Below are 26,612 nucleotides of genomic sequence, written 5' to 3'. Positions count from 1 at the left end.
AATTTAACTGCTGCGAGTGGGTAAATAGGGTATCACACTTGGTGCAGTGGTAGAATCTATATGTATACAAGACTACAAAAACTTTATATTTGCTGATCATTTGAATTAACAGTGGTGAGTTGAACAATGTTTAACAGTACAGAAAGTCTCGGTGGCAAAGTGTAGTTCTCAAGTAATAGATTTAAAGTCATTATTAATTTCCATTTATGAATTTGTCTAGAACTTAGGTCAAGAAACGAATAAAATTGTATATACTACATAGAACAATCTAATGTGATCCTTTTGCAATCCAACAAGGGGTATTACTATTATGTTTACCTATAAATCAAATTGCAGTATTGAAAAACCTACTTTAAACATAATTTGTTTGGAATTATCTCCCCTTATATTTTCAATGACATTATGCAAGGAGTACATTACTACAAAATTAGGTTTAGCTACACAATATTGTTTTTTAAACATCTAATAATTCTTTTTATGAAACATGGAAACAACATTTATTGAAATTGTGTATACTTGAATTTACAGCATATTGAGGAGTTTCACCTGTATGATGCTATACCAATAAATTTTAAAAATAAGACTGTCAAAAATTGAAGCCTCCAGTATTCAACAACTCTATGAAATATACTCTAGCTCTTTTCAGTCAAATAACAAATAATTATTATATTAATTTACTTACTCTTTAAATTTAAATTATCAAATTGCTACAATTTATGTTTTCAGTCATGATTATCTCCCTTTTTTGGCAAAATTGGGAAAATAATGTTTAATGATTGATGCTTTAATAAATTTAAAAATTATATTTTTTTTAATTCTTGTTCACACTGCCTTCTTTTGTATCTCTATTTTCTATTTTACAGTGTTTGATTACTGTAAATTCAGAAATTATTGAGTGCATTTATTATTGCGATTTTGTCATTTTGGACTAAAATGCTATTTTAATTTTTGCTATGAAGTGAAAAATCCTGTTTAATTTATATAATTTAAAAAAAAAAATGCAAGTATAAATTATTGCGATTAAAACCTTGTCGCATTTCTCGCAATAATTTAAAAATTATAATAATTAAAACATCACAATAATTTCTGAATTTACAGTATATAGAATTTATCATGTTTCAGACAGTAACACTACATGTATATAAAAGTTTACAAAGAAACCTACATCAGCCATCTCATCTTGTGTCATTCCTAAAACATCCTTCATCAAGTGGTAGGCTTCACATATCAACTGCATATCTCCATACTCAATACCATTGTGGACCATCTTCACAAAATGGCCTGCTCCTTCTGGTCCAACCTTGAATAAAAACAGAAAAATATCATCAAAAATAAGTCTCTATACTCAATACCATTATGGACCATCTTTACAAAATGGCCTGCTCCTTCTGGTCCAACCTTGAATAATAATAGTAAAATATGGTCTGAATTATGCCTCCACACTTGATTACAGTATTACTTTTTTAAAAATAAGAACATTCAATCTGTGAAATTTTTTACTAAGTAAATTCCATGTAACTGTAACAACCACTATGTTATCCAGTTAGGACAAAATTGGAAAGTTTTCAGAAAGGTCTCCTTCAATAAAGTTCATGCTCCATTATGGTCAAGTGTCAGAGGTAAAAGTATCTGTATATCTGGTACTATGTATATTACTTATAAGATGCTGTATAAAGCAATAGTTTTAAAATATATAGTTCCTTTTAGGTCTTACCCAATCACAGCATGGTTCTTTTCCAACTTTAGCAGATATAGACTGGAAAATATCTTTTACATGAGGCCTAAAATAAAAGACAAAATGTCAAATTCTCATTTTAAAAACTTAAAATTGTAGTAAAAAATTTATGTTCAGAAGACAGTACAATTATTTTCAAATCTCTACAAAAGTATCTTGGTGTAGTGACTTGTCATGCAATACTGTAAACCAACTAATTTTTCAGAGCCATTTATTTTTGTGACTTTCGCGTGTAGAAAAAATAACGCAAATATCATTTGTCGCGAACTTGTAAAACTTATATCTTTCCTTATCATGATTATTGAATTACATCCAGTAAATTTGAAAATCACGAAATTAGGATGAAAGGGCTTAACACGAAATATAGTATATGTGAAAATAAGTTAGTTTGCAGTACACGCTATATTGACTGATTGATTGTTGGTGGAGTTTTTTTAAATGTCACTTTAAGCACTCTTGGCTGTGTTAAACAGCCATTCTTCATAAGTAAAGAAGTCTGCGTACCAAGAAGAGGAATCCTTTGAAATGAAAACGGACGATCTATGTCAATTAATATATTTTCAATATACCCTTTTAAGTTAAATTAGTGGATTGAGGCCTATTTATTTTTTGTTCAGCACACCTGATCTCCCAATTATGCTATCAGCTTACAATCTCAATGTTAATAAACCCTTTAATTATGCATTGAAAGATTTAATCTAAAATTTTCAATAATTTAACATTTGTTTTCATTGTTTGATTTTTTATATGTTTGTATTTTTTTCATGTTGAATTTTCCACGAAATTTTGAGGATTAACTAAAACATCAAGAACATTAGTTCTCGTCCACTTTAAAGTAAGGATACAAAAGCACATAGATGGACCATTTTCAATCATCATCTTTCCTGCCACTTACACTACTTCCTACTTACCATGCCTCTGGAGAACCTCCAGGCATCAAGGATGGACCATATCTAGCTCCATCTTCTCCCCCACTTACACCACTTCCTACATATAGCATACCCTTAGCTGCTAATTCCTTGCATCTTCTCTGAAAAAGAAAATGAAAATTATTCATTAAATCAATACATTCTAAACATGTTAAAAAGACAACATGAAAAATTGAGCCCTGTGGTAATTTTCACAAAAACTCTGAAAATACAGCACTAAATTGTAACATGTATGAGGTTTCAAATGTAAAGTGATAAACAACCCATTTTTTGTGTTGAAATTAGCAACATTACAGGAGGATGTGTGTGGGTTTCCCAGAGATGGTCTTTTCTAATAAATGAAGTCTCAAGAAACTTCAACTGAGTGATGGAAATATTAAAGAACCTTAGTGAGTACGTCTACATATTATGTCCTTATTATCTAAGAAGGTTTCCTGAACATCTGTTGTGTGGTTTGAGAGGAGTTGCGATTACAAGAAACAGGACGAACTGACGGATGAACGGACTGATGGACGGAAGGGTCAAAATCATTAAACCCTCTGCTTTGTACGTGGGGTAAAAACTGTTGCAGAAGTACATTGAAGCAAATAAGTTCAGAGGAGCATAACTCCTAGAAAGAAAGAAAAATTGTAATTTCCTGTCGATATGCACATCTACATAGTATGTCCTTATTATCTACTAAGTTTCATGAAATTCTGTCGTATGGTTTCAGAGAAGTTGCGATGACGAACTGTTGCAGTAGTACATTAAAGCAAATAAGTTAAAAGGGTCGTAACTCCTAGAAAAAAATTTGAATGTAATTTCCTGTGGATATGCACATCAACATATTATGTCCTTATTATCTAAGAAGGTTTCGTGAAATTCTGTTGTGTGGTTTGAGACGAGTTGCGATGACAAGAAACAGGACTGACGGATGGACGGACGGACGGACGGACGGATGGACGGACTGACTGGTCAAAAACATTATACCCTCCTCAACTTCGTTGAGTGGGGTATTAAAATACAATGATAAAAATATTCCAAATCTTCATCTATAGAAGATTCATTACTTACATTTGTATCTCCATACTCTGAGTTTCCTCCATCAATGATGATGTCACCTTTCTCTAAAAGAGGTACCTAAAAAATATTTATTTTATACATGTAATCAAGATATCCACTATCAAGAAACAGATGACAGTTTTCTTATTTGCAATAACATTTTTTAATAAAACATTTATCAGTTAAAATAGTTTTTAAAGATGCTTTAATTTGAATCAATTACTTCAAATTTTGAAGCATTTTTCTGCAAAAAATTACTCCTGTTCATGAAAAATATCTTTAATCATTACCCTTTTATGACACATTTTTCATATGTGTTATATAGACGTATTTACACTTGTATGTAAATATGCCCCCAATACGTAGATTCACACAGGTTCCCTTAAACTTTGACATAACAATTCAAAAATTTGACATCTCTGACAACAAAAAAGAGATTGTTGCTTGACATCAAAAGGTTATTCGAAGACGATCTAAGGTCATTCGGAGACAAAATTCAGCTAAATACCAAAAGTGTAAATACGTTTATTGGAGGTAGCATTGTAGGTTTCTACTACTAAACTAAGTTAATTTGTAGCAGTATAATAGAAAACACACAATGAATACCCCTTACTAGGGAAATTGATTTTAACAAAGAAATGTTGTATCAAATACATAAAAGAAGTACAAGATATTCTAAATTATGTTTGTAATAAATTTACCAATTTGGCAATAAAGTCATCAACAGCTTGTCCTGCTTTGACAAGTAACATAACTCTTCTTGGCTTCTTTAACAGAGACACCATGTTTTCCATTGATGTAGCGCCAATAACTTTAGTTCCTTTGGCTTCATTTTTCATAAATTCTTCTACTTTAGACACTGTTCTGTTAAAGGCTACAACCTGAAAAACACAAAAAAATATTCTTTCAACATACAGGTATAGTTATAAAAAGTAAATTGGTATTTTATATAGAACCATTTTCAATGTAGTTTTAGGAGAAATATAGTGAGAAAGGTTTTTACAAAAGCATATTTTGTAATTTTTGAAATTTTACAAAGTGTTTGCATTGGCTTCCAAAAAGTAATGTATACAAAATGTAAAATAGAAAAATTGTGAAATTATATTTTTTCTGCTCACATGAACATGTACTACATATATACTAATTCTGATTTTTGTGGATTTTGTAAGTATAGGCCAGTCTAGGTGAACCATGAATTACAATATTCATCAACGTACAAATTTTTAAAAGGCTAGTAGTACTAGATTTATTTCACTTGACTGGGCAGGGTTTAAGAATAAAATTGAGAAAGGAAATGGGGAATGTGTCAAAGAGACAACAACCCGACCAAATAAAAAACAACAGCAGAGGGTCACCAACAGGTCTTCAATGTAGCGAGAAATTCCCGCACCCGGAGGCGTCCTTCAGCTGGCCCCTAAACAAATATATACTAGTCCAGTGATAATGAACCCCATACTAATTTCCAAATTGTACACAAGAAACTAAAATTAAAATAATACAAGACTAACACAGGCCAGAGGCTCCTGACTTGGGACAGGCGCAAAAATGCGGCGGGGTTAAACATGTTTGTGAGATCTCAACCCTCCCCCTATAACCTCTAACCAATGTAGTAAAGTAAACGCATAACAATACGCACATTAAAATTCAGTTCAAGAGAAATCCGAGTCTGATGTCAGAAGATGTAACCAAAGAAAATAAACAAAATGACAATAATACATAAATAACAACAGACTACTAGCAGTTAACTGACATGCCAGCTCCAGACTTCAATTAAACTGACTGAAAGATTATGATTTCATCATATGAACATCAGGCACAATCCTTCCCGTTAGGGGTTTAGTATCATACCATCATAACATATATGAGAAGAACATAACCCGTGTCATGCCAACAACTGTTTTTAAAAAAAATAATGTGTTTAGTTCCGATGCAAAGACCTTATCAGTGACTCAATATTAACGCCAAAATATGCAATCTTTAATGACTTGACAACAGTATCGTAATTATATCCCTTCTTAATAAGTCTATTCAAAGGTTTTGTAAGTTTCTGAGGTGAATACTGACACCTTTGTGCTTTATAAAGAATATTACCATAAAAAATTGGATGTGAAATACCTGAACTTATTAGAAGTCTGCATGTTGAGCTATATTTACGAATGATGTCTTTATACCGATGATAAAATTTAGTAAATGTTTTGACTAGTTTGTGATATCGAAAACTCTGGTGTAATAATTTTTCAGTAATACATAAATTTCTCTCGTTAAAATCTAAAACATTGTTACATACACGAGCGAATCGTACAAGTTGAGATATATAAACACCGTAAGATGGTGACAAGGGAACGTCACCATCTAAAAACGGATAATTAACGATAGGAAATGAAAAATCATCCCTTTTATCATAAATTTTAGTATTCAGCTTTCCATTAGTGATATAGATATCAAGATCGACAAAAGGGCAGTGGTCATTGTTAGTATTAGCTTTATTTAAAGTAAGTTCAACAGGATAAATTTCATTAATATACATACTGAAGTCGTCATTATTGAGAGCCAAAATATCATCCAAATATCTAAAAGTATTATTAAATTTGTTTATCAGATGTTGTTTCGATGGGTCTTTGCTTATTTTTGTCATAAATTGTAACTCATAACAATACAAAAACAGGTCCGCAATAAGTGGTGCACAGTTAGTCCCCATTGGAATTTCGATAATCTGACGATACACGGAATCCCCAAAGCGAACAAAAACGTCATCCAGCAAAAACCCAAGGGCACATATAGCATCAAAGCATGTCCAATTAACATAGTTTTTTTGTTTATTGCTACTAAAAAATGACCTAAAAGAGTTTGAACATATATATTCACATTCTGATTTTTTGAATGCCCATTTAATTAGGTGTGTGAATTTTTTCTTAATGAGAATGTGAGGCAATGTGGTATACAGGGTAGAAAAATCAAAACTTTGAACAGATTCAAAATCACCAATATAAGCATGCAATCCATCAAGCACTTCCAACGAGCCCTTGACACTCCAAAAGTAACCTACTCCACTATCCTCGAAGGCCCCATTTGAACAATTTATTATCAGGTTTTTAATTGTACCAAGTGTGCTGAAGAAGTTTGTTATTTAAGACCAGTCCATCTACAGACAGGAGTTTTGGGATAAACTCATCAATGAGGTGTCCAGTTATTCGTCCCATATTATACACTCAGTTCTTTTGTATATGCGTTTGGTGACACTGATAGGTGATTAGAATTCAATAATAATTATAACGGCAATCATCCTTATCACACACATTTTCAAATAGATTGTCCTTATATGCAAATTAAAACATAAGCTCCGCCTGATCAGTTGAAATAACATTGCATTTGGTTATATCGAACCTTAAGCAAAACCTGGAAATCAAATATCTGGAAAAATACAATTTGTCCTCAGTACCAACAAAAACGAATTAATCGACAGCTAAGACAGGTAGATTGATAGATAAAAATGTTCTATAAAGTAACAGAATTGAAATTTACAGTGAAATAATGATCCTTGACCTACAGTATTATTGACTTACAGTAAATCCATGGTCATTCATATTTAAAATGAGATTCTGTCCCATCACTGCAAGCCCAATCAGGGCAATATCTCCTCTGAAAAATAAATATTGTTTAAATTAATATGCCATTGATCTTAATTGTTTTAAACTGTGTTGGTTTTATTAAGCCATTTTTTTTTTTATGTTTCAGAATGGAATTGCATTTTATGAGTTGATGAGCTAATGATAATTACAATTACTGGATCCGATATATTATTTAACTAGTTTAAGGGATGGAAAAATTAAACTTTTAAATCTCAAACAATTCTGTGTTACAGGCTAAAATATAGGCAAACATTTAAAAATGAAAAAAATGGTTAATCAAAGTACATAAAAAATACTTCACATATATGTGATTTAGTAAACTTAAACTAGTTTTTGAATATATAAACATAAACCTTATTGCACTTTATATCCTGTTATACTTGAGTTACTTGATGTTCATGTACATCTTTAAATATCTATCAAAGTACAAAAAGATGTCTACACACTGTAACTTGTGACTATTTTTCCAAAATTTTATTTATTTTTCAGAAATAATTTTGTTCATTCTTTTTTGTTTATGATCTTGTTAGAAAATAGTGATCTTTTAAGTTTACAACTGATCTCCTTCAAACAAAGTTGAATATTGATGGTTTTGCCTCTTTGATGTTCAAATATGTTGGGCCAGTTGGGTGAAAAAAAGCATTATACACATACCAATGTTATTGTTAGTTGTGATTTGTTAATAAAATTTAATGTCCTAATGTGGCTAATAAATGAGTCAATACCCATACTTTCCAAACCTTTCATTTATAGATTTAAAATTTATAACAAAACAAACGTGTTGAAGGCCGTACTTTGACCTATAATGGTTTACTTTTATAAATTGTTATTTGGATGGAGAGTTGTCTCATTGGCACTCACACCAATCTTCCTACATCGATTGACTAGTTATAAGTCTCTATTCTACAAAATGAGAACCACACTAAGATTTTGTTGTTTATTGGTGTTTAGCCCCCTATTCAGCTTCTTTTTCTATATCATTGTGGCAAGTTTTTATCTATGGGAGAGGCAAGAGAACCCAGAGAGAACCATTTACTTTCTGCAATAAAACTGGCAATCCTTGGCAATCATAATCAGAGTCGAAAATGCCTCCCCACATTAGTGGGGTTTGAACTCACAACCTCAGAGTTGTAGATGATAGTGACTTTTTGTGAATTGGTCCTCATAACAATTCATGATGGAAGAAGAAAAATTGTACTCTCTTGTTTCATGGTAAACAAAGAAAAGAAAAGAACATTTTTTTATCTTATTAAACATAACAATGAAATTAATTACCGGTACCCATCATCATGACAGGAAAATATCTACAAATTACAAAATATTTTCTGAAAAAATATATATGCCTCTGCTCAAAATCATTTTGTTTTTCATAATTATGAGGTTGATGTAGGATTGGGACAAATACACACACAAACACCTTTCCTCTGATAAAACTTCAACAATAAAAAAAAATTTGCTTGAAACTGGGAACTAGAGGCTCTAAAGAGCCTGTGTCGCTCACCTTGGTCTTGTGCATATTAAATAATGGACACGGATAAATTCATGACATACACTGACATAATTGTGTTTTGGTGATAGTGATGTGTTTGTAGATCTTACTTTACTGAACATTCTTGTTGCTACAAATATCTCTGTCTATAATGAACTTGACCCAGTAATTACAGTGGAAAATATTTTCTACAAATTTACAAAAATTTATGACAAATTTGAAAAATTAGCTATAAAGGGCAATAAGTCCTTAAGGGGTCAATTGACTATTTTGGTCATGTAAACTTATTTGTAGATCTTATTTTTCTGAACTTTATTGCTGTATACAGTTTATCTCTATCTATAATAATATTCAAGATAATGACAAACTAGAGGCTCTAAAGAGCCTGTGTCGCTCACCTTGGTCTATGTGCATATTAAACAAAGAACACAGATGGATTCATGACAAAATTGTGTTTTGCTGATAGTGATGTGTTTGTAGATCTTACTTTACTGAACATTCTTGGTACTTAGAATTTTCTCTATCTATAATAAACTTGGACCTTTAGATACAGTGAAAAATATTTTGTAAAAATTTACAAAAATTTACCAAATTAGTGAAAATTGTTAAAAATTGAATAAAATGGGCAACAACTCCTTAAGGGGTCAACTGACGATTTTGGTCATGTTGACTTATTTCTAGATCTTATTTAGCTGAACATTATTGCTGTTTACAAGTTATCTCTATCTATAACAATATTCAAGATAATAACCAAAAACAGCAAAATTTCCTTAAAATTACTAATTCATGGGCAGCAACCCAACAACAGGTTATCCAATTTATCAGAAAATTTCAAGGCAGATAGATCTTGACCTGTTACACAATTTTACCCCTTGTCAGATTTGCTCTAAATGCTTTGGTTTTTGAGTTATAAGCCCAAAACTGCATTTTACCCCTATGTTCTATTTCTAGCCATGGCGGCTATCTTGGATGGTTGGCCGGGTCACCGGACACATTTTTTAAACAAGATACCCCAATGATGATTTTGGCCAAGTTTGGTGTAATTTGGCCAAGTAGTTTCAGAGGAGAAGATTTTTGTAAAAGTTAACGACGCCGGACGACAGACGACGGACGACGGACGCCAAGTGATGGGAAAAGCTCACTTGGCCCTTTGGGCCAGGTGAGCTAAAAACGGCAAAATTTCCTTAAAATTACCAATTCAGGACAGTAACCTAACAACGGGTTGTCCCATCCATGAGAAAACATCAGGGCAGATAGATCTTGACCTGATAAACAATTAAACCCTGTCAGATTTTCTCTTAATGCTTCGGTTTTTGAGTTATAAGCCAAAAACTGCATTTTACCCCTATGTTCTATTATTAGCCGTAGCACTTTTTGGTTGATTGGCCAGGTCACGCCACACATTTTTAAAACAAATTACCCCAATGATGATTGTGGCAAAGCTTAGTTTAATTTGGCCCAGCAGTTTCAGAGAAGAAGATTTTTGTAAAAGATTACTAAGATTTACCACAAAATGGTTAAAAATTGACTAAAAAGGGCAATAACTCCTTCAGGGGTCAACTGACCATTTTGGTCATGCTGACTTATTTGTAAATCTTACTTTGCTGAACATTATTGCTGTTTACCGTTTATCTCTATCTATAATAATATTCAAGATAATAACCAAAAACAGCAAAATTTCCTTAAAATTACCTATTCAGGGGCAGCAACCCAACAACAGGTTGTCCGATTCATCTGAAAATTTCAGGACAGGTAGATCTTGACCTGATAAACACTTTTACCGCATGTCAGATTTGCTCTAAATGCTTTGGTTTTTGAGTTATAAGCCAAAAACTGCATTTTACCCCTATGTTCTATTTTTAGCCATGGCGGCCATCTTGGTTGGTTGGCCGGGTCACGCCACACATTTTTTAAACTAGATATCCCTAAGATGATTGTGGCCAAGTTTGGATTAATTTGGCCCAGTAGTTTCAGAGGAGAAGATTTTTGTAAAAGTTAACGACGACGGACGACGACGGACGACGCCGGACGCCGGACGCCAAGTGATGGGAAAAGCTCACTTGGCCCTTCGGGCCAGGTGAGCTAAAAAGTATGTCAAATTCATTTTTAATGGTTTAAAAATATCTTTTCATTTTGCATGACAAGTCATTATTAATAATAATAAGTGTTAATTGTTCCTGAGAAAAATCCTTTAAAATGAGAAACAATTCTAGATTTTCACTTTAAAAGTCTCACACTACTCAGGTGACATATTTACACAAGGCATTTTTTACTTAATTGTAAAGAAACATGAAAAAATGGAAAGTTTAATATTCCTAAATGTTTATCAGATTACAATACTAATTTAAAGAAAACGTGATAATTTTGAAAACATTATTTTAGCTTGAAGTTTAACCCATGGACTTTTTCATAAACATTGCATGATTAAAAGTTTAAATATTCATGTCTTAATATCATATTCATATGTTTAACACGAATTCAATATTTTTTTAAAAGGTTGAGATAAGATGTACATGAGGGTTCATTAATTTTTATGGCTACATTATCAGTGACACAATAACATCTGTCTTGTACAAATTTTTAAGTCTCCAAAATTGAACTGTCAATGTAAGTAGTACATGTGTATTGAGGTATGAATAAAAACTAATTTGATTCAAATTAAAAATAAAATATCATGGGGTTTTTCCTTCTTCATTTTATCAGAATATTTCAATTGAAAATAGTTTGAGCAGTCTTGAAAGTTGATTCCATATTTTACTATTGATTTCAGAGAAGTTTTTATGTTCAAAACTTTTGATGGATGCGAAAAGGTTAAAAAAAATCAGTATGTCATATTATATAACAGTTTTATCAAGCTACATGTAAAATTTTAAGTAACAAGGAGATTTTGGAGTGTATGTGACTCACCAAAAAATTGTTAAATCCATAAATAAAACTACTGTCAAAAATACATCAATTTTTATGTCAATAAGGTATTGTAAAATGACTAATTAATAATCAAATACAACTAAAATACAACTAAATTCATATCAATTTCATTGATTTATCAAAAATAAAGTTCCTAATTTGAATTAGTTAATAAAATGTTTCACATGATCAAAGTTTTTCTTCAGGACAAAATACAGACATTTACAAACATAAGCTTTTATATTATATTCTTTTAAAATATTTCTGTATCTGAGCAAAAGTACCAAAAGCAGGTAAACCAGGTTCCACCTATGAGGGTTTTGATGACAGATCAAATATCTTCAAAATGTATTCAATGAAATTGGTCCATTAATCTGTACATTATAATCATTTTGAGGTCAACTAAAATTTTCACCATTTCTAAAAACTTTTTGGATCATATAATTTTTTTGTACATGTACTTTTTTCCTCATGTTAAAAAGGGGGGGGGGGTATAATTCTCTCTTCAATACTTTAAGGATGTGCCATTTTTTTAACTCTTGTCATTCCTAATATTATCACACCAATCTAAATTCTTATAGATATAAAAAAGAGAATGAAAACAGACAGCATATATATATTAAACATGTTTTGTGAGATCTACATGTAAACCATTCCCCTATACCTCTAGACAATGGGGAAAAAACTGATAAACAATCGCACAGTAAAAAGAAGCCTGAGTCTGATATAAGAATAAGTAAAAAGAAGCCTAAGTCTGATATAAGAATAAGTAAAAAGAAGCCTAAGTCTGATGTTAGAATAAGTGAAAGAAGCCTAAGTCTGATGTTAGAATAAGTAAAAAGAAGCCTAAGTCTGATGTTAGAATAAGTAAAAAGAAGCCTAAGTCTGATATAAGAATAAGTAACCATGGTAACAGATCTGAGAAACTAAGCAAAATAACAATGATTAACATAAATCAACAAAGCACTACTAGCAGTTACCATGGATACCAACATGCCACTTCCAGACCTACATTTTGTAAATCAAACTGATAATGTCTCCATCAAAAGATAGTCTCCATTCATAAGAAAACACATGACAATCCCTCTTGTAAGGGTTCAGTTTCATGCCATCATTATTCATTCAAGAAGATCACAACCCTTTTCATGCCAACAACTGTGTTTAAAATCATGAGAATACATGTGTTAATTTCCATTGAATGCAAATTAAAGACCAATGCATTCTTTTCTGAGTAAATATCAATGATAACCCTCTCTCAAATGTCATTTAGTGAATTACTTTTTTATACATTTTTTACTTCCTGTTTAAAACAATAAATCATTTAAAAAAAAACAAGTGCGATATTGATGTGTTAATACATGTACATGTATATAAAACCTAAATTGTACAGTTTTTAAATCAATAACAGGGTTTTCACCAAGGATTTTTAAAATTTAGTCCAGGACTCATCATTTGGTCCATGGCAAGTCAAACTATGAGAAGATGGAAGTTTTATTGGTTTAATCTTTTTTTTCATTCCCCCAAAACAAAACAGAATATAGAAATGACAAAGTTTTTACTATTTTAAAACTTTTGTCATAAATTGATTGTTATTTTGCTGACAAATGGCTGAGTTGGTACAAAATTTTTAGAAATCTTGATATTTGATAGTTTTTAAAATGATAAGTACATTGTACAGACAAAATTTCATGAAACCTGAAGACTCATGGAGACAAGGACCTGCCATAGTGAGAACCTTGAATAATACAATCATGACAATGTACTGAAAAAGATTGAATATCAGCATGATCAGGAACACATGTAAATGTAAGGCCAAACTTCAAAATATTTTCGTTTGCCCTACCCTTCCCAGAGGTGGAGACAGTGGGTAGGTAGCTAGGTTTTCTTCTTTTTTTTCGACAAAAAGAAATTGAAGTGTCAGATGTTTTTAAGTCTTCATGCTTATCTGATTAAAAAAAAAACTTTCCACATCAGGACAATAAAATATTTTGACATGTTTGAGGAGGCAGCTATTATCTGGGTAGGTAGAATTAAGACAAACAATCATATTCTTTGTTATGATCTAACTGTCCCTTTTAAGCATGTTAAGAGACCTTTGTCTGAAAATATTAAATTTACTTTTTAGCAACGTTAACATTGGTAAGGAATTCTTAAGTAAGAATAAAAATGTTAGAAATTACTTATTCACCTACTAGATTTTTAAAACCCTCCTACCATGCCTACTGCCTCCATTACCATCATAAGTGGTAGACATGTGACAGGGGTGGATCACTACCTGTTACAGGAAAATCCTGATACTCAAAATTAAAAATTCACTATTGTCATGATCGTAATTTAAAGTTTGATAATATGACTGCTAATAAGACAAATGTAAGACAACCATCCACCAGAGTTCAAATGAAAAAGGCATCATCAATGTTCAGCCTTCAACAATGAATAACAATAGACCGCTGTATTGCTGTAAACTAAGAATGTTTTAGCATTCAACTTTTGGTAGGATATCATCAATAAGTTATCTTCTATTAAAGTGTATACAAACATGATTTGATTTTGATTTTTGGTGTTTATGCCACTTTTAAGCACTGCATTTAGGCTATTTCTTGGCTGCCAGTTTTTATTGATGGAGGAAGCCAGAGTACAAGGAGAAAACCACCAACCTTCATTAGGAAAACTGACAATCCAAGTCAATTGAGATTAGAGTCGAGTGCACCTGCACAAGCAGGGTTCGAATTCACAATGTCAGTGTTGACTGGCTAGTGATTACAGTAGTAACTACTTGGACCACTCTGCCACCAAGGCCCCCATGCAAACATGACAAAAATATTTTAAAATTTTTACTTCAAAATGAAAACGACATTTCTTGATTTCTTTTGGGTGATGTTATTTTGTTCCCAATTTTCTAATAAGCTATAAAATTCATTAATACCATTAACATAGTCTTATTTGTCAAATTAAGCAATATTTGATTTCAAATTCAACATGGAAGTAAAATTTAAAAAAAGATGAAAATTATGAAAAAAAATAGGATGAATAAACAAATATCAAGTTCTTATGTTTATCTTTTTAATAGAAATACTAACTTTATTATAGAAAAATACTTACTTTTCAGACATCTTTTGGTTTAAAGTCTTCTTATTTCCACAAAAATGACTTGCAATAACGGACAATCTACAAGCCGGATGAGGAATGATTGCTCTCTTGTCAATATTTAGGACTTTTCCTGCAATATTTGTGGATTTAGCTCCCCTTTTAACTGGTCCCATGAGCCGGTGAGAAGTTTATATGAGTACACGAAATATAGATTGCAGGATGGAACCAGTGTAAGCGACTGGTTACGAAATAATTTTTATTTGAAAGATCCAGAACATAAATAAACCTGCAAGGACAAAATGGTTTTTCTATCAATATTCAGAAATGCAAGCACTATGTACACACGAAAAACAGTTGGGCGATGCCCAAAGCCAGACAAATACTGGAAGAGAAGCATGTATTTCAGAATGATGTGGGTAAGTTATTTTTCAAGAGTTGTTGAAAAAAGGGGTGCTATACTTTAGTGTTTACCAAGCCCCCCCCCCCCCCCCCCAAATGAGGGACTGTTATTCAAACAATGGGTCAGTTGCTGTTTCAGAAAGGAATGCAGAAAAACTTAGCTTTTTTTTTACTGAAAAGGGGGAACATTTATTAATAATATAGTTTAGAACAACTATTATAAAAAGATGGGTCCTCTTATTTTTATTAATTGAGATGAGATACATTTTGTACAAGTCCAAGAATATGAATCAGGGTCCTATTGCCCCAAAATATGTATGCACCAATTCATCTATGAGCCCAGTAATGTTCGCATCTTTCACATTTGCACCCTGAGTTCATGAAGTTAGTTCACACCCTATTTCATGTATTTAAAATGATTTAGTGGTTTTTAAGTATTCGCTATACATTTTTTTTTTCATTGTTTCAATGTTAATTGAGATTTTGACAACGTTTTTTAGAGAAAGTTTGGGAACAGAAACTAAATTGAGCATGTACAGGCGGACAAGGGTAAAACTCTACTCTGGCGGTGGCAAAAGTCAGTCCATTAAACAAGATTTTCACATCAACAAACATACAGACAACTCCAATGTATAAAATATTGACAGTTTTAATTTAGATTTTCATTCTTCAAATAAACAATCAATGTAGAAATAAATTTCCAACTGTGATTTCAAATCAAACCTCTACAGACATGTTTAAGGATGCACTTACTCATGAAGTCCTCCCTAAAACATCTTCTCCCCTAAACTATATAAATGTGCCTACTGTTTTTTATTTTAATATGAATAAAATTTAAACAATGTAAAGATCAAAAGTTACATAAAAATTGTAATTAACTTTGAAGCAAACTCACTCAGGCACTGGAAAGTAATCTTCAAATTGCTGTTTGTTTTCTGTACCTAAAGGAAAAGCATTATATCCCACACTATGAAGTATCAAAGGGTTTATGTATATACATTTTTTACCTGTTTTTTTAGTCAGTCTGTCAGTCATTTTGTGTATGCAAGACCTCAATAATTATAGAAGAATTAATCGAAGCATTCAAACTTGAGAAAAATATTCAACGAGTAACCAAACAACACATTTAATTGAGGATTGTCCGTAGCGCATGAGTTAATTATTAATGTTGTTTGGTCATGAGTTATATTTGGTTATATGGTCATAGATATATACATTTTATGTTATATAAGAGGAAGATCTCTATTAATATTGATTTTGTGGTTTAAATACTGTTTATGGTCAAGGTCATAGGTCATGTAGGTTTTCAAAATGGTTTGGAATTTGTACAGGAAAGTGGTACTGTAAATTCAGAATTAATTGCATGTATTGCGTATATATATTATTGTGATTTTAACTTTGCGATATTAAGAAAAATCATGTTTAATTCATGTATAAAATTTCAAAATGCAAGTTTGAATTATTGCGATTATAACCATAACCCTGTCGCATTTTTCACAATAATAAAAACATTGCAACCATACTCTAGTGTACTTATTTATATATATATAAATTTGAGGAAGGTCATTGTCAAAGTTCCAAAAAATAAACAGAAACATGGGTTCTGTATGCTAAATAAAATACTACATTAGCAATTAGGGATTGCAACCATCCTTGATTATAAGATCCTTATTACAATGTATTAGGTTCAGTCACTACATATCTGAATTTAATTCTTATCATTACAAATGTAAATATGTTCAATTTTATTAATGACAATAACATGAATAATATTCTTTTTTCTTCTCAAAGATACATGTCATCAATATCATGAATATGACTAACTGATCTTAGTTTCAGCAATTATTACAGATGAAAACAGTTTTGTCATGTGCACTTCTATGATTCTATTTTCTATTTTCAGAAATATTATGGTAGAAGACAGCACATATATTCAATTGGTGCTCCTATGGTACACAGAGCACTTCGTTATTCCACAAAGAGTACACAATTAAAGAAAAAATATATGCGAGAGGTAATTGATGTAAACACATATAAATAAGTGCTGAATGAGTTTTGTTCATTTGCAAAGACTGTATGTGACCTAAACGTTTACGTCATTTGGTCTCAGGTGGAAAGTTTCACATTGGCAATCAAACCAAATCTTCTTATTTTCATATAAACAATGTATATATAGATACAAACGATGTGGTATGAGTGCCAATAAGACAACCCTCAATCAAGATATCCATCGTTAAAAACTTCCATCATCATCCCAAGTCACAATTTGTTAAAGTAAACTATTATAATTCAAAATATGGCATCCAACAGGGAGCCATGGCTCGCAATGAATAGCATGTATATTTTCTCTATAATTGTAGGCATTTAGAAATTTCTGGTGCACTTTTCACCAAATAATTAAATTTACAAAAAAAATTCTTTGTGAGTGATACTGTATACTTGCATGACATACAAGTACTTTTTCTCTTTAGATTTTTGTGATTCTAACCAGTTTGGTAAACCGCATGTTGACTTAAGTTGTCTTACAGTGTCATTTCCCACAATATTCACTAGGAACATCAACCAGTTAATGATATGAGAAGCAAATTTTCCCCTTTTTCCTCTTAACTACAATATAAAAATCCACTCCTATAATTTACAAATTTTGAAATGCCAGCTGGTAACCGTTACATTTTTAAGAGCATCCATAACATAATCTATAAGAAACCCACATCAGATAACTAGTATCACATTTAAGATTATAGCATCACATTACCATGATGCTAAAAGGCCCTGGGGAGAACACTGGCAGTGAGTGTCATTTAAAAGCTTTTCATGTATTGTTGTCCTTTTAACTTAAGACTATATCATTATTATGAAAAACATTGATCATTTCTATCATTCTATGTAAATAATGACTTTTATTATTGTCCTATTGATATAGTATTTTTTTTAGATGTGGACTATGAGGTTAGGTGCAGCATGTAACCAGCATGGAATAGAAGAGGATGAATTTCTATCATCACTTACAGAGGTATGTATATGATAAACTTTCTTGGACAATCTACCTGAAAAAAAGTAAACTTTCTGGTAAACTACAGTGTACTCTTTTTTCACAATTTTCAAATACATCTTTCTGAAATAAAAGCATGAAAAGTTACCTTTCTGAAACATAGGTAGTATTTAGCCATTAGCAATAGTGGCTACAGCATAAAGTTATTGTAAAGCCTTTTTGTCTTTCTTTCATATGTGTAGTGTTTTCAGTCAATGGAACTAGTGATTTTGAAATCACTTGGATTAAGTAAATTATGTCCAAAACTAATACAAATAAGAGCAATCTACATTAATTTTAAGTTAGAAATCACTAAAAGTTGTACGGTAGTACATTTATTGTACTAACATAAGCGATTTAGAATTTTGTTACCTTATCTCAAAGATTCATAGTATATTAGTGCTGTTACAGAATATAACAGAGATTAACATATAATATGTCTAAACTTAGCAAGTAAAATCATCTATCATTAGTGTCACTTTATGTAAAAATCACATTTGTTTTAGTAGAAGATGATAACTTTCTGCTTAGAAATCACCTCTTCAAGAAATATTTTTCCAGCTGATCCCTGCTACATATACTTCTACCACCTGAGAATACTAAACTTTTTACCCAAGACACTTCATTTTTATTGCTTATCAATCTGAGACCAGAAATAAAGTTTTCAGAAAAAAATCTTATGATTTTAGGTACTGTATTTATAAATTGTCTAAATTCAGTTAAAAAAAAATTTATGAAATGCAACAGTTGATGAAAAAGGCGTACAACAATAGCACCCTGTGTGTTTTAATTCAAATATTAATGGAATGATTGTCATGATTGTAAGGTCTACATGTTTGACTAACAGGTTTCATCTGACTGTGACATCCTTTTCATGTATATAGATAGGAAGATGTGGTATTAGTGCCAATTAGAAAACTCTCCATCCAAGTCACAATTTATAAAAGTAAACCATTATAGGTCAAGGTTTCAGCATTCAACACGGAGCCTTGGCTCATACCTAACAGCAAGCTATAACATGTATAAAGGGTCCCAAAGAATTACTACTGTAAAACCATTCAAACAGGAAAACCAACAGTCTAATCTATATAAAAAAAAAATGAGAAACACTTATGAACCACATCTGACAACAAACAACAACTTTTAAATATCAGATTCCTGACTTAAGACAGGTGCAAATATTTGCAGCGGGTTTAAACATTTTAATGGTACCAAACTCTTCATCCTTATCTGTAACAATAGTCAATGATAGTGTAACATCACAACATAGAAAGACACATTATAAGTCAATATATCTGCATGACAGTTCTCATCGTAATATATTAGCATTCTAACCTAGCTGCACTAAGATTGAAAGATATACACCACTTGTTACAATATGAATTAAATACTTATATAATTCTTGATTGGAAAGGTACACAATGTTAATATAACATGAGCCTTCGTACCAGTGATTTAACTATGTAATCTGTTTCATTTAAATACAAGACATTATCAATGAAATATAGTATATAAATCTTGACGTAGATGTTTACCTATCATTGCAAGAGGTTTGAATTAAGGAGTGAGAAACTTTGGATGCAATAGAATCGAAAACCAATATTCTGTTCTATGTTACAGAAACACTAATGAACCACATCAACCAACGACAACTACTGAACATTAGATTCCTGACTTATGACAGTTACTAACAATTCCAGCGGGATAAAATGGTACCAAACCTTCTCCCTTATCTGAAACAATAGTGTAACATCATAACATAGAAAGACACAGTTAAAAATATCAATTGGAATGGCTTACCCTAACTCAATAAAAACATGTAGTAACACAAATGGACATACACTGAACGAATAAATTTGATCTATGATCCAATACTAATACAAATTTAACTTGCATTGACTGTATATACATATAACCTAAAATGTATTTCAATTTTTTTAAATTTTCTTTTCAGGCAAATATTCCATTAAACAGAAAAGTATTGACAGATTTAAGTATATATGAACCAAGATCATTTCAGGTGAGTTTTTAAATTGTTATCCAAGAGGCTGTCCTCTCTATCCATTGATTCAATATATATCAAGTTTGAATTCATGTCTTCATCTATTTATGCTATTAGAATTTTGAAACATTGCCAGTATAAAATTGTCCCCAGACAACTTTTTCTGGAACTTCTAGATGAAAAAAAAAATATAAGTTGACACCTTGTCTAAATCAACCTCTGAAAAAGATATGTTGGATATACATCAATCAAACAGCAACCCAATGACACAAAAATCTAAATATCTTCTGTTCTTGCTTTGCTGAAAACTTTTTCGTGGACAGTTTTTGTCAAATTTCCTCAAGAACATTTAAACTCATTGTTCTACTGCACCTACAAAAATTGGTAGCCAAAAAATCAAAGTAATAAACGTATTTGACGTCACAAAGCTGTGATATGCAATGTTATTAAGGGCTGAACAGAGTAATATAGAGAGTGGGACGACCAATAATGACCCTTATCACACACACTCTTTTGCTTGACAAGAGAAATCCTTTAAAAATGCAGATGCTCTCCACTCTAGAATGCACTCTGAAATCTTATTTTTGGGTATATAAATGAAACTATATTCTAGAGTTGAATGCATGTTGAATATACAAAGGCACTGATGGAATGGCTTTGGAATTGGTGCAAATAGAAGACTATCAAACATGAATTAACACATTTCCCTTCTCAATTTATTTTATAGTAATTATATTTGTATACACCCTAACAATGGAACAAATTTCCATTTATATTTTCAGAGCTTAGCCACATTTGCCAAACAGAGAAATGAACAAAGTGGATTATCAGATGCATTAAAACCAACATTTACAGGAATATTGACACATGGACATGATGGAGACAAGAAAAAATAAAATATCAAAATCAATTTGCCTTATTAAATAGTGATATAATAGAGGGCTGTTTCAAAAATAAATGTAGGGGGGTGAGTGGAGGTCGGAAGGTACTTTTTATTTGATCCCAAAATGCATAAATTTTTAATTGGATATTTCATTTAAATGTTCAAACAAGCTTTCTTAAATAGCCACCACCCATCAAATTTTAATAACAGTTCCTTGGGACACCCTGAATTTTGATTTGGAAAAGCACTGAGTAATTTTAGGAGCAGGTCAGAAAGGCATTTTTTCTTGCTATCAGAGATCTTATGCAATAAAAGTTTTTTTTAACTATATAGAAAGAAGCAGATGTGGTATGATTGCCCCTCAAACCAACTGGCGTGGAAGTTAGCAAGTATAGGTCACAGTGCAGTCTTCAACAATGAACAATCCCATAATGCACAGGAGCTTTAAAGGCCCAGAAATAACAAATTTGCTGTATGATTTAATGCAGAATTTTGTAAAACTACAAAATCAAATATCCTTAGAAAATGCAAGTTTTCCTCCTTCCACTAAAATTTGCACCCAAGAAAATGAATGAATCAACAGAACTTTTAGAATGATTTTATTTAATTTCATAGTTAGCAACCCCAACAAATGTCTATTTTGATACCCACTGTTGTTTAAAACACAGCTGACATTGCAATTTTAATTTTAATGTACATCCCTTGTTTTATTAGAATAGTTGAATAATGACTAAAAGAGGGGTTAGCTGTTACTCAATCAAGCAATGATGACAAATAGGGGTGTAGCTGTTGATTAATCAGGCAATGATGACTATAGAGAGGTGTAGCTGTTGCTCAATCCAGTGATGACTATAGAGGGGTGTAGCTGTTGCTCAATAAGGCAATGATGACTAAAGAGAGGTGTAGCTGTTGATTAATCAGGCAATGATGACTATAGAGAGGTGTAGCTGTTGCTCAATCCAGCAATGATGACTATAGAGGGGTGTAGTTGTTGCTCAATAAGGCAATGATGACTATAGAGGGGTGTAGCTGTTGCTCAATAAGGCAATGATGACTATAGAGGGGTGTAGATGTTGATCAATTTAGCAATGATGACTATAAAAGGGTGTAGATGTTGATCAATCAGGCAATGATGACTATAGAGGGGTGTAGCTGTTGCTCAATTTAGCAATGATGACTATAGAGGGGTGTAGATGTTGCTCAATAGAGCAATGATGACTATAGAGGGGTGTAGCTGTTGCTCAATCAGGCAATGATGACTATAGAGAGGTGTAGCTGTTGCTCAATAAGACAATGATGACTATAGAGGGTGTAGCTGTTGCTCAATAGAGCAATGATGACTATAGAGGGGTGTAGCTGTTGCTCAATAAGGCAATGATGACTAAAGAGGGGTGTAGCTGTTGATCAATCAGGCAGTGATGACTAAAGAGGGGTGAAGCTGTTGCTCAATAAGACAATGATGACTATAGAGGGTGTAGCTGTTGCTCAATAAGGCAATGATGACTAAAGAGGGGTGTAGCTGTTGATCAATCAGGCAATGATGACTATAGAGGGGTGTAGCTGTTGCTCAATTCAGCAATGATGACTATAGAGGGGTGTAGCTGTTGCTCAATCAGGCAATGATGACTAAAAGAGGGGTGTGGCTGTTGCTAAATCAGGCATTGATGACTAAAAGAGGGGTGTAGCTGTTGCTCAACCAGACAATGATGACTATAGAGAGGTGTAGCTGTTGCTCAATTCAGCAATGATGACTATTGAGGGGTGTAGCTGTTGCTCAATCAGGCAATGATGACTAAAAGAGGGGTGTGGCTGTTGCTAAATCAGGCATTGAAGACTAAAAGAGGGGTGTAGCTGTTGCTCAACCAGACAATGATGACTATAGAGGGGTGTAGCTGTTGCTCAACCAGACAATGATGACTATAGAGAGGTGTAGATGTTGCTCAACCAGACAATGATGACTAAATAGGGTTGTAGCTGTTGCTCAATCAGGCAATGAAGATTACATACGGGGTTAGCTGTTGCTTAATCAGGCAATGATGACTAAAAGAGGGGTGTAGCTGTTGCTCAATCAGGCAATGATGAATAAAAGAGGGGTGTAGCTGTTGCTCATCCAGACAATGATGACTAAATAGGGGTGTAGCTGTTGCTCAATCAGGCAATGACTATAGACGGGGTTAGCTGTTGCTTAATCAGGCAATGATGACTAAAGAGGGATGTAGCTGTTGATCAATCAGGCAATTATAACTAAAGAGGGATGTAGCTGTTGCTCAATCAGGCAATGATGACTAAAAGAGGGGTGTAGCTGTTGCTCAATCAGGCAATGATGACTAAATAGGGGTGTAGCTGTTGCTTAATCAGCCAATGATGACTATAGAGGGTGTAGCTGTTGCTCAATCAGGCAATTATGACTAAAGAAGGATGTAGCTGTTGCTCAATCAGGCAATGATGAATAAAAGAGGGGTGTAGCTGTTGCTCAATCAGGCAATGATGACTATAGAGGGGTGTAGCTGTTGATCAATCAGGCAATGATGACTATAGAGGGGTGTAGCTGTTGCTAAATCAGGCAATGATGACTTTAGTAGATAAAGGAAGATGTGGTGTGAGTGCCAAATGAGACAACTCTCCATCCAAATAACAATAAATTAAAGTACACCATTATAGGTCGATGTACGGCCTTCAACACGGAGCCTTGGCTCACACCGAACAGCAAGCTATAAAGGGCCCCAAAAAACGAGTGTAAAACCATTCAAACGGGAAAACCAAAGGTCTAATCTATATTAAAAACGAGAAACACGTATAAATTACATATACAAACGACAACTACTGTACATCAGATTCCTGACTTAGGACAGGTGCAAACATTTGTAGCGGGATTAAACGTTTTAATGGTACCAAACCTTCTCCCTTTTTCTGAAACAGTAATAAAACATCACAATGTAGAAAAACACACGATAAAATATGTTAAGATATTGCTAACTCCTACATTGGTGACTATAGATGGATTTAGCTGCTGCTCATTTAGCCAATAATAAGCTCAGGATTTAGATGTTGCTCACTCAAGCAATGATGACTATTGATGGGTTTAGTTGTTGCTCAATCAGACAATAATGAGTTACGGCATGTTAAAAAGAGGTTGCTTACTCACACTTTGATGATAATATACGGGTTTAGTTGTTGCTCAATCCGACAATGAGGACAATAGACGGGTTTAACTGTTACTCTCTTAGATAATGATGACTATAGACGAGTTAAGATGTCACTCACTTCAACAATGCTGACTATAGATGGGTTATTCTGTTAATCACTCAGGCACTGAATACTCTGCACCGTCTCATCTGTAACTCAGTCAATGCGTACAATGTACGGGTTTAGCTACACAGGCATTGATAGCTATAGACGAGTTGCTGAGGTGTAACTCACTCATGCAATGGTGGATTCAAACAATTTAAGCTTTTTATTTTATATGAATTCGGGTTTGATGATCACAGACATGTTATGTGTTTAAATTCTGTTTCTGGCGAGCAAACACGTGTTTTGCAAACTGAAATTGATGTTTAAAAGTTCCTCAAAATCTTTATCAATATGTGATTTTAAGTATAAGCTTCTTTTCCCCACTTTTTAGCGTTTCCTACAAAAATCATTGCAGAAATTATAACATATATATGAATCTTAAAAGTATTTAACGACAGTCAAGGAAATTATAAGTAACTATATCATCATGTTTAATTTGTTCAAGTTGCATTGCATTTCATTTCAAAGTCCTACCAAAGGCAACTGTTTTGATGTTGTTATTGGTTTCCAGTCTTTCTGTCATTTATTGTATTTGATTTGTAATTTGTCCTCATGTAACACATATTTTGTGTCTGAGTGTAAATAATTGAATTGAATTTTAAACCTTGTTTTGCATAAGAATTATTTACTAATGAACGCGAGTTACTGTTCTTCAAATGAATTAGTAATTTAATTACCGCAAATAGCCATTTCATTTCGTATTCTTGTACGTACCGAAGAAGTATATATATAACTAAAGTATTTGAATCATCGAAACAACTATTGTGCATCAAATTTTACAAATTACTGTGTTGATTAACTCATTAAATACTGTCTAGCGAAAAATTTCCGTCGCAGTGTATATCATGTAATATGGTTTACATGTAGCTCTATGTTTGGTTATAAACTAATTAAGTGAATGGCAGCAAAATATTCCAGCCTCATGGACTGTCGGGACTATCATTAGATTTTCTGTATTGCATAAACATGCAAATTGCATACTGAGTATCCCTTCATGATCATGTTGTCGTAAGATAGTTCAAAATACGGACACAGATCTTAATCTATGCAAGGAATTTTGTATAGTACTACTTTACAAATCCTTGATCTATGTGGTCATAAAATGTGGTAAATGTTCCACCTATGTATATCATGTTTTCATGCAATCTCTTCGTGTGAATTTTTATCTGCCATTCTCGACGAATTCTAATACGATTTTCTGTGTATGAAACCGATCACTTTAAGTGCTCATTTCATGGTTCCTTAACTGATGAAGATTTCTGCTATCTGTGACTGTCATGCGAAACAGAATTCGGACTAATAGACTTTGGGAGAGAGAAACAAATTCAATGTTTATGCGTCATCTACATTTACAAACTTTGCAAAACATTTTCTTTCTTCTGAATATGTTTAAGATATTTTTTTCTTCATATTTTCAAACTTTTTTCTATATTTGTCTTTTAATAATGTTTTTATTTTATTTGTATATACAACATAGAAAACTAAACACTAATCAACACGAACACCACCAAAAAATGCATGGGGATGATCTCAGGTGCCTAAGTATCAACATTATTGTTAACATATACTAGTATAACATCTATTTAATTTCTTAATGAACGCATCGAAACAATATACATCCGATATTTACTAAACACACGCATGTCAGACTTTCTTTATTGGCAACTTGAGCCAAAAATGAACCATACTGTCCTCGTTCAGATTGATTCGACAAAATCTTACCAGTACTTTTGAATCTCGTTTTTTATACAAATTAGACCGTTGATTTTACTGTTTGAATGGTTTAACACTAGTAATTTTTCGGATCCTATATAGCGTGGTGTTCGGTGTGAGACAATGCTTCGTGTTTAAGGCCTTTTTTGATCTATATTAATGGTCTACTTTTAACAAATTATTACGTTGATGGAAAGTTATCTCATTCGAACTAATACACCATCTTCTTATATCTATAAATCTTTAAAATTTCCTCTTTATAAATAACTCCTATCCTCCAAACCAGTCTGACTACTTTATTGTTTTGCATTGAACATCCATTTCAGTAGTGAACCAGGTAATACTGGATGACCGCAAGTTTTGTAGATGGTCAAAAGCACTTACCTCAGAAAAAAAATCATATCTCCATACCTGAAAGTTGGGTTAATGTACCGAGATATATTTTTTTTTCTGAGACAAGTTCGAGCTTAAAT

General features: G+C 32.4%; 2 protein-coding genes across 2 annotated transcripts in view; one reads left to right on the top strand and one right to left on the bottom strand.

Moving 5' to 3' along the window:
• LOC139500343 (6-phosphogluconate dehydrogenase, decarboxylating-like) overlaps positions 1–15,008 on the bottom strand; it is a 20,772-nt gene extending 5,764 nt beyond the window's left edge. The window contains 7 exon segments of the mRNA XM_071289086.1: positions 1,136–1,300; positions 1,715–1,781; positions 2,647–2,765; positions 3,718–3,783; positions 4,407–4,586; positions 7,269–7,344; positions 14,833–15,008. Coding sequence (XP_071145187.1) covers positions 1,136–1,300; positions 1,715–1,781; positions 2,647–2,765; positions 3,718–3,783; positions 4,407–4,586; positions 7,269–7,344; positions 14,833–14,993 — 834 coding nt within the window. The 5' untranslated portion in view covers positions 14,994–15,008.
• Positions 15,009–15,052: 44 nt separating this feature from the next.
• LOC139499959 (large ribosomal subunit protein bL20m-like) lies at positions 15,053–21,162 on the top strand. The gene is made up of 5 exons (XM_071288623.1): positions 15,053–15,236; positions 17,123–17,233; positions 18,155–18,232; positions 20,205–20,270; positions 21,035–21,162. The coding sequence occupies exons 1-5, from the start codon at positions 15,120–15,122 to the stop codon at positions 21,146–21,148; spliced, it is 486 nt and encodes a 161-aa protein (XP_071144724.1). The 5' UTR covers positions 15,053–15,119; the 3' UTR covers positions 21,149–21,162.
• The last annotated feature ends 5,450 nt before the right edge of the window (positions 21,163–26,612 follow it).

This window comes from Mytilus edulis, chromosome 13 (genome assembly GCF_963676685.1).
Source record: "Mytilus edulis chromosome 13, xbMytEdul2.2, whole genome shotgun sequence".
Classification (NCBI taxonomy): Eukaryota; Metazoa; Mollusca; class Bivalvia; order Mytilida; family Mytilidae; genus Mytilus; species Mytilus edulis.
This window is presented reverse-complemented; position numbering and strand designations above follow the sequence as displayed.